Source organism: Leucoraja erinacea, chromosome 1 (assembly GCF_028641065.1).
Source record: "Leucoraja erinacea ecotype New England chromosome 1, Leri_hhj_1, whole genome shotgun sequence".
In the NCBI taxonomy this organism is placed as follows: domain Eukaryota; kingdom Metazoa; phylum Chordata; class Chondrichthyes; order Rajiformes; family Rajidae; genus Leucoraja; species Leucoraja erinaceus.
The window spans coordinates 42,192,984-42,206,275 of NC_073377.1; the positions used below are offsets into that span (position 1 = coordinate 42,192,984).

Consider the following 13,292-nt stretch of genomic DNA (forward strand, 5'->3'; position numbering starts at 1 on the left):
GGAATATAGGGTGTTGACTAACCTTTGGAAGAAAATAATGAGTAGATTCCCTCTTCTCCCTCTCCCACTGGACTGTAGATACAAAAGCTTGAATGCATGTGCTAGCCTTCAAGAACAGCTCCTTCCCCATTACTATCAGACTACTGAAGGGTCCTCTGATGGTGTAGTTCCAATCTCTCACTGTGACACAGTTTCTCTATAACAGTAATGTTGTAACACTATCTTCTGCACTCTTGTATTTTTCTCTTTTCATTACATGTTGTATGTGTGTGGCTTGATTGTAACCATATATAATGACTGGATAGCACATAAATGGTACATGTAGTAATAATAATAAACCAATACAAATATTGTGAATAGCTTTGCAACCAAACATTAGGAAGGATATATTGGACTTGGAGTACAGCATAAATTTTCCAGCGCAATATCTGGGCTCTTAAGGATTAAAATATCAATAGGTCCATGAACTATAGCTGTATTTGTTGGAATTTTAGAATGTTAACTTGGAGTTTTCAAGATGTTAAAGAAAACTGATAGAGTAAATTGAAACAGGAATACATTTCCTGTTACCAGTTGGATTCCATGGGTTGTCATTTGCAGAAGGAATTTAAACTTCTGCTACCCATCAGCTTGAAGAGCTTTGATTCTTCATTACAAAAATGAGGCAAATGCTGACATTTGGATTACATTTTAAAAAAATGTTGTTAATATTCATTGCATTTGTCATAAATGTCAAGAAAATTAGGTAGGAAAAAATCAATTTAGAAAAAGGGAATTAAATCATTTACCAACAATATTCTCTTCATTGTGCGGGTTTTGTTAGTTATGGTCCACTTGAAACCCTCCAGAGAATCACTGGAAGTATTTTCCTCGTTTCCCTTTTGAAAAGAGGCTGTTTTTCACTCTTACATCTGGCATTATTTACAATTTTCCATTTTAGTTTGTGTAATACCTAGATTACAACCAACAAATCAGAGGTGATGAAGATGAAAAAAACTGCAGATGCAAGAAATCTGATGTAAAAATTGCTGGCAACAGTTAACATTTGTGGTCTGAGTTGTTGCCTGGCTTACTGTGTGTTTCCAGCAGTTTCTCTCTTTCAATTGGAACATGATTTCCGGAAGTTCCCAATACTTTGTTACGAGTGCAACAACCCTGCAATAATATGTTATCTGATTGTTTGTAAATCATGACAATTTAACTCATCGATTTGGATGCTAAATCCTCATTAGCCGTGGATCGGCTATGTGGCTAAAGTTATGGGAACCAGGGCTCCAGAGTGTGAGTCAGGGACCAAAATGTTTAGGTCTCATCTTGTTTGACAGTGTAAAAATAATTCAAATTAAAGTATATTTAGGTAACATGAGTACATCCAACAATCATAACCAGATCAAAACCCTTAAAGAACCAGTTTATCAGAGTTTAAGTTTCCATAAATGTGAGACAAATAGTTTACGAGGTAGCGCTCGCCTTCCATCACTTACATGTTTCGTAATGTACTGATGCATGGCCTTCTCAATACCATCTTGAATGCTTATTCTCCACTTTGAGCGGTCGTGGACCAACGGTTGCAATGTTATATTTGTTCAAGAAAACTTTGAGCAACTTTTTCAATCCATTTCATAGTCCCATCTAGTAATATCCTCTCACGACTGCTCAGAGTAGTGTGTCTGTTTTGGGAGTCTGGTATTAGGCATGCGAATACTGTAACCAGGCTACATTGCTGCAGATGTTGGCTGGAAGAGGATGATGATGACTCAATTATCCTTCCAGATAATTTGGATGAATTTGCAGTGCTTTTAGATGCATGTTGTAGGTACTCCAAACCTCAGAAAACCTAGAAGGGCGGCAATCTGCACAATAGACCGTGAGATTTATACCTTCAAATATTCATATTCATTTCCTCATTTGACTAAATGTTTGTCTGCCACATTGAAGGCCTTAGTGAATTTAATCTGCCTTCACCGATAGGTGACACCCGACCTATGGAAAACGGTCTAGGGCAGTATGGTGCAGCAGATGTTATTAATTCTCAGTTGGTGGTATCAGTTTAGTTTAGTTTAATGTCATGTGTACTGAGGCACAGTGCAAAGCTTTTCTTGCATGCTAACCAGTCAGCAGAAAGACAATGCATGATTACAATCGAGTCATTCACAGTGTACAGATACATGATAAGGGAATAATCTTTAGTGCAAGGTGCATGTTCGGTAGAAGATTTCAGCCTCATGGATATTGAGGGGAAGACTCCAGTGAATGAGTCGATGATGTCTTAGAGTTTGACCTTCTGAGCATACATAAGATAGGGGGTCGGTCATTTAGGGTACAGATACATTTTTTTCTGCAATGCCTAGTGAATCTCTGGAATTCTCTGTCGCAGTAGGTGGTGGAAGCTGGTTCGTGAGAGGTATTTAGGGTAAATATTTAATGGATTGAGCCATAGTAGGATTGAGGCCAGTGTAGATAAGCCATGATCATATAAAATGATGGGCTTGGCTTGAAGGCGTCTGATAACCTTCTCCTATTCCTACTTTCTGGTGCTTTCGTGAATGCAGTTAAAATATGCAAATTATTCAAATATCATGTCAAGTAGGTGCAATACAAATAGTATTGTTTCCTATGAAGTTCCCTCCACTTTAGCGGTTAGCCAGAACTCTGCCTACACAGCTTCTTCTCTACGTGATTGACAAAGAATGAAAGGCAGTGAAGTAAAAGTAGATGTGATGTAGAAGTTATCCAAATGGCCATGACTAAAAATCGTATTTGCTTTGAAGTTTATCTTTATGTTCAATGGAGATGGCTATAGCTTCCTGATATGTATTGTTATGCTTAATTTGGTGAGCCTAAATAATTCACAGGGGATATTAATTAGACAGATACATGTACTCTCACTGGAACTCATTTGATTTGACGAAACCCGGCGACCCATAAACCAGTTCATAAAAAGTCTGCTATATAATAGCAACACCCGTCGGCTGCAGAAGTGGTTTTCAAACTGGCAATTTTTTTCATTTTCCTCATGAAATGTAAGAGCAGTTTGACCTTGCAGAAATCATGTTTAACCAATTTATAGAGTTATTTGAAGAAGGTAACATTTACAGTGGCTATTGGGGAACCAGTCGATGTATTATACTTAGATTGTGAACACACTTGACAAGGTTTCGTATCAAAGGCTAGTGTAAGAAAATGAAAATGGTTGGAGGGAGGTAACATATGAAGAATGGCTAGCCGATAAGAAACCGATTAACCATATAACAATTACAGCACGGAAACAGGCCATCTCGGCCCTTCTAGTCTGTGCCGAACACGTATTCTCCCCTAGTCCCATCTACCTGCACTCAGACCATAACCCTCCATTCCTTTCCCGTCCATATAACTATCCAATTTATTTTTAAATGATAAAATCGAACCTGCCTCCACCACCTTCACTGGAAGCTCATTCCACACAGCTACCACTCTCTGAGTAAAGAAGTTCCCCCTAATGTTACCCCTAAACTTCTGTCCCTTAATTCTCAAATCATGTCCTCTTGTTTGAATCTTCCCTACTCTCAGTGGGAAAAGCTTATCCACGTCAACTCTGTCTCCCTCTCATCATTTTAAAGACCTCTATCAAGTCCCCCCTTAACCTTCTGCGCTCCAAAGAATAAAGACCTAACTTGTTCAACCTTTCTCTGTAACTTAGTTGCTGAACCCAATAAATGATCTTTCTTGGGCAAAATGTAAAGAGCGATGCGTCAGAGAGATCAGTGCTGGGGCCCCAGTGATTAAACTGTTTATGCAAATAACTGGACATCGGAAATGGCAGCTAGATTTGCTGATGATGTAAAGAAAGTAAGGAAACTAAGTTATTAAAAAAAAAAAGCGCAGAGACTACAAAGAAACATATGATGGTTTAAGGAAATAGGTAAAAATTTAGTAGACACAAAAAGCTGGAGTAACTCAGCGGGGCAGGCAGCGTCTCTGCAGAGAAGGAATGGGTAATGTTTCAGGTAGAGACCCTTCTTCAGACTAGTCCGCCTAAACCTATCTGAACTCCCGGTTGCTAAACACTTTAACTCCCCCTCCCACACTGACCATTCTATCCTAGCCCAGCGCAAATTAGAGGAACAACACCTCGTAGAAACAGAAAATAGATGCAGGAGTAGGCCATTCTGCCCTTTGAGCCAGCCATTCAATATGACAATGGCTGATCATCCAAAATCAATACCCCGTTCCTACTTTTTCCACATATCCCTTGATTCCTTTAGACCTAAGAGCTAAATCTCACTCTTGAAAACATCCAGTGAATTGGCCTCTGCTGCCATCTGTGGCAGATAATTCCACAGATTCACAATTCTGGGGTGAAAAAGTTGTTCCTCATCTCCGTCCTAAATGGCCTACCTCTTATTCTTAAACTGACCCCTCGTTCTGGCCTCATCCAGCATCAGGAACATTTGTCTTGCATCCAGCCTGTCCAATCCCTTAGAATTTTATATGTTTCTATAAGATTCCCCCTCATCTTTCTAAATGCCAGGGAATACAAGCCCAGTCGACCCATTCTTTCATCATATGTCAGTCCTGCCACCCCAGGAATTAACCTCGTGAACCTATGCTGCACTCCCTCAATTGCAATAATGTCCTTCCTCAAATCAGGAGACCAAAACTGCACACAATACTCCAAGTGTGGTCTCATCAGGGCTCTGTACAACTGCAGTAGGACCTCCTTGCTCCTAAACTCAAATCCTCTTGCAATGAAGACCAACATGCCATTAGCTTTCTTCACTGCCTGCAGTAATGCTTACTTTCCGTGACTGGTGTACAAAGACACCCAGGTCTCATTGCACCTCACCTTTTCTTAATCTGACACCATTCAGATAATAATCTGTCTTCCTATTCTTGCCACCTCACATTTTTCCACATTATACTGCATTTGCTATGCCTCTGCCCACTCACCCAACCTATCCAAGTCATTCTGCAGCCTCATGGCATCCTCCTCGCAACTCACACTGCCACCCAGCTTTATGTCACCTGCAAACTTGGAGATGTTACATTTAATGCCCTCATCTAAATCGTTAATATATATTGTAAATAACCGGGGTCGCAGCACTGAGCCTTGTGGCGCCCCACTAGTCACTGCCTGCCATTCTGAAAAGGTCCCGTTAATTCCTACTCTTTACTTCCTGTCTGCCAACCAGTTCTCTGTCTATATTCCCTACCCCCAATACCATGTGCTCTAATTTTGCACACCAATCTCTTGTATGGGACTTTGTCAAAGGCTTTTTGAAAGTCCAGATACACCACATCTACTGGGTCTCCCTTATCCATTTTACTTGTTACATCCTTTAAAAATCCCAGAAAATTAGTCAACCATGATTTCCCCTCCATAAATCCATGCTGACTTTGACCAATCCTGTCACTGCTTTCCAAATGCATATTTCACTTGGTCAGCGGACATCCCAGTGGTATGAATATTGACTTCTCTAACTTCAAGTAACCCTTGCCTACCCTCTCTCTCCATCCTTCCCCGTTCCCAGTTCTCCGACTGGTCTGACTGTCCGTGTTTACATTTTACCTGTTTGCTTTGTTGTTACTTTCTCCTAGCTAACAATGATCTAGTCTACATTTTCCTTGATCTCCATCCCCTTTGTCTCGTTTCCACACCTTACACTTCCTGATCTCTGTATCTCCCTCTACCCTGACTCAGTCTGAAGGGTCTCGACCTGAAACTTCTCCCATTCTTTCTATCCTGATGCTGCATGTCCCGCTGAGTTACTCCAGCAATTTATATCTATCTTCGGTTTAAACCACCATCTGCGGTTTCTTCCCACAACATATATTATATAGTTAGGATGAACCAATAGAAAGATGCATTTTATGATTGTCATATTAGTAAAATTTCAAATAGACTGTTGCCGCTTTCATATTCTATATTGTAATGTTTTTAATTAATATGGAATATGAACACATTCTATGAATAATCATAATTTGTTCATCTTATTAATTTTATAGGTCTGAAAGCTGGAGGAGCTTCGGCCGGTGGCCCTGGTAGCACGTTCCATTACACGTTCCACGGTGATCCACATGCTACCTTTGCTTCCTTCTTTGGTGGATCAAGTCCTTTTGATATTTTCTTTGGTACTCATGGACGTTCCAATAGAATGGCAAATGGCTTTGTACATGAAGACATGGACATTGATGACGATGATGATCATGATCCTTTCAATGAATTTAACCATTTTGGATTTAATGGAATGAATGGATTTAATCGACGGCATCCAGACACTCTCCATACTCGACGGAAAGTGCAGGATCCTCCAGTAATTCATGAACTTAGAGTATCTCTTGAAGAAATCTATCATGGTTGTACCAAAAGAATGAAGATCACACGTAGACGATTGAACCCAGATGGCCAAACCACAAGGACTGAGGACAAGATTCTGAATGTTGTTATTAAAAGAGGTTGGAAAGAGGGCACAAAAATCACATTCCCTCGGGAGGGTGATGAAACAGCAACCAACATCCCAGCTGATATAGTTTTTATTCTGAAAGATAAACCTCATCTTCATTTCAAGAGAGATGGATCCAATGTAGTTTATGTCGCCAAGATTACTCTTAGAGAGGTAGGTAAACAGAACTTGCTTTTTAAAACAGTTTAAAATTTTGAGACTACTTTCAACAGCATATTTTGACCTTGGTATAGAAGATTGCTTCAGGGTAATATAATGCATCTTTGTGTGCCATGTAAATGAGTTAGTGTTTTAATTTAAAGAAAAATGTAAAATACAAACTGATAAGCTTCTCACACCTATGAAACCTATTGAACCATACTGGGTTCAATTTTGCTCCTGGTTGGTAAAAATTCTTGGCGTCTGTGTAATTTCATTTTTCTCAACAAATAAGATTTAGTTCTACACACAGTGCATACTTAAAACGTAAATGTAATAACAGATGACGCCGTATATGTGGAAAAACATAAGTGCAGGAAATATTTAGACAGGGCAGTATTAGCTGTAAATAAAAACGTTTTGAATCAATGACCTATCTGCCCACACATCCCTGGGAAATATAATAAAATTAGAATGAGGCCAATAAGAACGAGGGCAGATAAGAGTGGTCTTGGCATCATGTTTGGCACAGGTATTGGAAGCCAAAGGACCAGTTCTTGTGCAATACTGTTTTATGATATTTATATATAACTAAAACTAATCTTGTTATCTTCCGGTTTGGCGGCCTTTCTATTTGCGCAAAAACAGTTTGTGATAGCGCTACGATTTTTCTCCAGTTCACTCACACACCCCCCCGCCCACACATACCCAACCCCCTGCCCACACATACCCAACCCCCTGCCCACACACACCCAACCCCATGCCCACGTACACACCCGCCCTCACACATCCCCCCCCGCTCTCACATTCCCCCCTCCCCCCCACCCCCCACACACACACCCCTCACACACACAAGGGGATGTCCAATGGGATAGTTGAGGATGGAGTTAAAGGGAAAGGGTTTCTTAAATGAGTGAGCGGAGAGACAGAGGGGTGTAAAATGAGGGTAGAAGCAATAGGTAGCAAGGTGAAATGTGGCAGGCAGACAGATCCAGGGCAAAAATCAAAAAGGACCACTTTTCAACATAATTGTATAAGGGGTAAGGGTGTTGTAAAAACAAGCCTGAAGGCTTTGTGTCTCAATACAAGGAGCATTCATAATAAGGTGGATGAGTTGAATGTGCAGATAGCTATTAATGACTATGATATAATTGGGATCACGGAGACATGGCTCCAGGTTGACCAAGGCTGGGAGCTGAACATCCAGGGATATTCAATATTCAGGAGGGATAGACAAAAAGGAAAAGGAGATGGGGTAGCGTTGCTGGTTAGAGAGGAAACACTAAGGGGCAGAAAACGCTAGTGGGAGTTGTGTACAGGCCACCTAACAGTAGTAGTGGAGTTGGGGATGGCATCAAACAGGAAATTAGAAATGCGTGCAACAAAGGTAAAACAGTTATAATGGGTGACTTCAATCTACATATAGATTGGGTGAATCTAATTGGCAGGGGTGCTGAGGAAGAGGATTTCTTGGAATGTATGCGGGATAGTTTTCTAAACCAACATGTAGAGGAACCAACGAGAGAGCAGGCTATTCTAGACTGGGTATTGAGTAATGAGGAAGGGTTAGTTAGCAGTCTTGTTGTGCGTGGCGCCTTGGGCAAGAGTGAACATAATATGGTTGAGTTCTTCATTAGGATGGAGTGTGACATAATTAATTCAGAAACAAGGGTTCTGAACTTAAAGAAAGGTAACTGAGGGTATGAGATGTGAATTGGCCAAGATAGACTGGCAATTGATTCTTAAAGGGTTGGCGGTGGATATGCAATGGAAGGCATTTAAAGACTGCATGGATGAACTACAACAATTGTTCATCCCAGTTTGGCAAAATAATAAATCTGGGAAGGTAAAACAAATGTAGGTCCCTTGCAGTCAAAAACAGGTGAATTGGTCTGCCATGGGGAACAAGGACATGGCAGACCAATTGAATAACTGCTTTGGTTCTGTCTTCACTAAGGAAGACATAAATAACCTGCCGGAAATAGCAGGGGACCGGGAGTCAAATGAGATGGAGGAACTGAGTGAAATCCAGGTTAGCCGGGAAGTGGTGTTGGGTAAATTGAATGGATTAAAGGCCGATAAATCCCCAGGGTTGGATATGCTGCATCCCAGAGTACTTAAGGAAAATTAAAGCACACGGTATTGGGGGTTCAGCATTGATGTGGATAGAGAACTGGCTGGCAGACAGGAAGCAAACAGTAGGAGTAAACGGGTCCTTTTCAGAATGGCAGACAGTGACTAGTAGGGAACCGCAAGGCTCAGTGCTGGGACCCCAGCTATTTACAATATATATTAATGATTTGGATGAGGGAATTGAATGCAACATCTCCAAGTTTGTGGATGGCACGAAGTTGGGGGGGCAGTGTTAGCTGTGAGGAGGATGCTAGGAGGCTGCAAGGTGACTTGGATAGGCTGGGTGAGTGGGCAAATGCATGGCAGATGCAGTATGATGTGGATAAATGTGAGGTTATCCACTTTGGTGGCAAAAACAGGAAAGTAGACTATTATCTGAATGGTGGCCGATTAGGAAAAGGGAGATGCAACGAGACCTGGGTGTCATGGTACACCAGTCATTGAAAGTAGGCATGCAGGTGCAGCAGGCAGTGAAGAAAGCGAATGGTATGTTAGCATTCATAGCAAAAGGATTTGAGTATAGGAGCAGGGAGGTTCTACTGCAGTTGTAGAGGGAGTACAGTGAAGGTTCACCAGACTGATTCCTGGGATGACAGGACTTTCATATGAAGAAAGACTGGATAGACTAGGCTTGTACTCGCTAGAATTTAGAAGATTGAGGGGGGATCTTATAGAAACTTACAAAATTCTTAAGGGGTTGGACAGGCTAGATGCAGGAAGATTGTTCCCGATGTTGGGGAAATCCAGAACAAGGGGTCACAGTTTAAGGATAAGGGGGAAATCTTTTAGGACCAAGATGAGAAAAACATTTTTCACACAGAGAGTGGTGAATCTCTGGAATTCTCTGCCACAGAAGGTAGTTGAGGCCAGTTCATTGGCTATATTTAAGAGGGAGTTAGACGTGGCTAAAGGGATCAGGCGGTATGGAGAGAAGGCAGTTACAGGATACAGAGTTGGATGATCAGCCATGATCATATTGAATGGCGGTGCAGGCTCGAAGGGCCGAATGGCCTACTCCTACACCTATTTTCTATGTTTCTAACCCACCCCCTGCCCACACACCCCTCCCCCACAACCTCCCCGCAACCACAACCCGCTCCAACCCCACAACCCCCCCGTCCACACAATCCCCCTCTCCCACACCCCTCCCTCCACAACCCCTCCGCCCGCACACCCCTGCCCAGACACACAAACCCCCGCCAACACCCACCCGCCTCCCACATACACACGCCCTCCCCCACACACACCCCCCCCTCCCACATCCCTCCTCCCTCCCGCCCATATACACACCTCCCTGCCACACACCCCCCCTCCCCACACCACCCTCTACACCTGCCCATCCGCACTCACCCCTCCTCCCCTCCCATCCCCCCCCCCCCCCACCCCCCCTCTCCCCTCCTGCACATGAAGAGGAGGGGGAGGGAGTGCTCGGGTATGAGGGGAAATGAACAGTGTCAGCACAGTTAGGGGCTATGGGTGAGTGGTGGAATGTTGCGTTGGGGAATGGGTTGCGTTGGAGGACCAGGCCTCCCGTGTGACTGGGACCCAACACGTCCCACTTAGTCTAGTTATAACATAGAATTTGTACTGGCAAATGATTTGATGTCGAGAAACAAAGTAATGAAATATGGGTACTTTGAAAGAATTTACTGCTAAATTAGCCATGTCCAGGGAATTATGGGTTGGTTTGCTTTTGCAAATGCCCTTTCTACGAATATGATTAAAGGGCTAAACCAAGCTGGATTTAATTTGCCCATCCATATATCCAGGACCGAGCTAAATGGTTCAATTTTGTACTCCCTGAATCAGGTGGTATCTTACAAAGTGAAGCCTAATGCCATGAGAAAAACCTCGGGCAGAAACGTCTTGAGACATTGCCCCAGACCACCCTGAGATCCTATGATGGGAAGTATGGTTTACCTTCTGCCAGAGTCTAAAATCTATAAGTTTACTTGATATTGGAGAAATTTTAAATGCATTCATGTTACTTAAATTATATTTCAAATTTAAATTAATTTTAAACACAATTGAATGTATTAAAATACATTTAAATAGGATTTATTTTTAACGTAATCTTTCGGTTTTTTCCCCTCAAATCCATACAACAGAGAATCCTCATTCAAATCAATAAGGTTGCATTTCAATGCAAGATTTGGCTGGCAAAATGCTAAGGAATCCCTGCATGGAGCAAAGTGACAGATGCACTAAGATATATCATAAGATAAGACAGGCAGCTCGATTTGTTACTAACCTATGAGAGAGAAGCGAGTGTCACCAAACTTCTGAATTCTCTGGGGTGGAACCCTCTCCAAGACAGACGTGAAGCTCACCGTTTGACCTGTTTTTACAAAATGTTAAATGGTCAGCTCGACATAGACTACAAGACCTACACCAAACCCAAACCAATTAGGAGCAGACGAGGGCATTCGATCCAATTTGTGATCCCAGCTACAAAGACAGATGTATACAGCGATTCGTTCTTTCCCCGCACAATTAAAGCATGGAATAATCTCCACCCAACTATAGTTATTTTGGAGGACCAAGAAACCAAGAACCAAGAAGATTCAGCACATACTGGACTTGCAGTAGGCTTGCATGAGAATGGGTCTGACTTATCCAGGGGTAACTGAATGTCAGCAGTTTCCTTGGAGCCACCATCCAAAACCATCTTGATTCTGCTCATTGTAATGTTAAAAAATGATCACACAAATCTTGTACCAGATATGACTAATCTTAGCTCCTAAAAAGCAATACCAATAACCTACAGTTGTCAATAGAGTTCCTTTTGTGATAGCTATGGCAGGTGCAATTCAAGTTTTCTTTTGTACATTCCTTCCTTCCAGTCGTTGAACATTGGTTTCTGCAACATGCTTTTTCTATTTTCATACATATTTATGAACCAATATGATAATGGCATTTACTGTGATGAAGTTAACCACCTAACTGCCTCCCATATTCATCACTATTTTCTCTCACCAATTTTCTCAGTGTTGTGCCAGTCTTATCCATTTCTAGTCAAAGAATCTCAACCAATAGATCTGTAACTGCACTGTTATCTTATAGAAACGTACACAATTCTTAAGGGGTTGGACAGGCTAGATGCAGGAAGATTGTTCCCGATGTTGAGGAAGTCCAGAACAAGGGGTCACAGTTTAAGGATAAAGGGGAAATCTTTTAGGACCGAGATGAGGAAAACATTTTTCACACAGAGAGTGGTGAATCTCTGGAATTCTCTGCCGCAGAAGGTAGTTGAGGCCAGTTCATTGGCTATATTTAAGAGGGAGTTAGATATGGGATATGGCCCTTGTGGCTAAAGGGATCGGGGGTATGGAGAGAAGGCAGGAACAGGATACTGAGTTGGATGATCAGCCATGATCATATTGAATGGCGGTGCAGGCTCGAAGGGCCGAATGGCCTACTCCTGCACCTATTTTCTATGTTTCTATGTCTATCTTATATTCTATACTAGATTCCCCTCTTCTTCCCTCATTTCCATGGTGGTCGGCTTCTCCGTCACCTATCTCAATATATTTTTATTTTTTAAATCGCATGTCTGACATTCAGTCCTTTGAATCACTGTTCATCGATTTAAACAATGGATTTGGATCAAAACCAAACCATCAATTATAACCCTGGCTTCAATTTCTGTAACTTTATTAAGATTTCCATTTATTTCCCTTCTCAAAAAAATTCACATTGACACCAGAATGTTTACAGATTTGATCTTCTAGTAATACTAGGCTAACCGCGATATCAAATCTTTCACGTCATAAAAATATTCACAGCTATTTTGTGTTTTCACCCCGGCTTAGCCTATCTGAAATTGAAATGATTTTTATTTACCATTTTTATGCACAAATAATCTGATGCTAACAACACATGTTTCATGCTCTACAATCTTATGTCTAGCTAGCTACATCCTAACCACTTCCCCAACATCTCCATTTCCTCGACCCATAAAATATCACGGTTGAATTATAAAGATAGTATTCAGTGGCCAAGAGCGTTTTGAAATGTCATCAAGGAAATTGGAGAATTTAAATTCTAGTAGGTGATTCTGGAATAACAATCTGATCTTTGTGGAACTTCACATCAGAGTGAACACACAGTGCAGTAGTTAGTGAGTGCAGTTTCCTCGGTTTCAGTTCATGACATTGGATGCTATCTGTGCTCTCTCTGATTTACACAAAGGGGTTATCCTCCCCGTGTAAATCAATGGCACAAAGAATCAAAAGGGCTCTATATATGTGCATGTGTATACCAGGAGTATACAGTGCATTCAGGAAGTGTTCAGCCCCCTTCACTTTTTCCACATTTTGTTACGTTACAGCCTTATTCTAAAATGGATTAAATTATTTTTTTTAATCATCAATCTACACACAATACTGCAGAATAAAAAAGCGAAAACAGGCGTTTAGAAATTTTTGCAATTAATTAATAAGCAATAACTGAAAAATCACATTTACATAGGTATTCAGACCCTTTGTTCAGTACTTTGTTGACGCACCTTTGGCAGCAATTACAGCCTCAAGTCTTCTTGGGTGTGACGCTACAAGCTTGGCACACCTGTATTTGGGT

At 41.5% G+C, this 13,292-nt stretch overlaps 1 protein-coding gene across 2 annotated transcripts in view; it reads left to right on the plus strand.

Moving 5' to 3' along the window:
• dnajb5 (DnaJ heat shock protein family (Hsp40) member B5) overlaps nucleotides 1-13,292 on the plus strand; it is a 42,617-nt gene that overhangs the window by 1,232 nt on the left and 28,093 nt on the right. For both annotated transcript variants that reach the window (XM_055633411.1, XM_055633410.1), the window contains exon 3: nucleotides 5,986-6,596. In XM_055633411.1, the coding sequence (XP_055489386.1) occupies nucleotides 5,986-6,596 (611 nt within the window). The remainder of the gene's footprint in view (nucleotides 1-5,985; nucleotides 6,597-13,292) is intronic.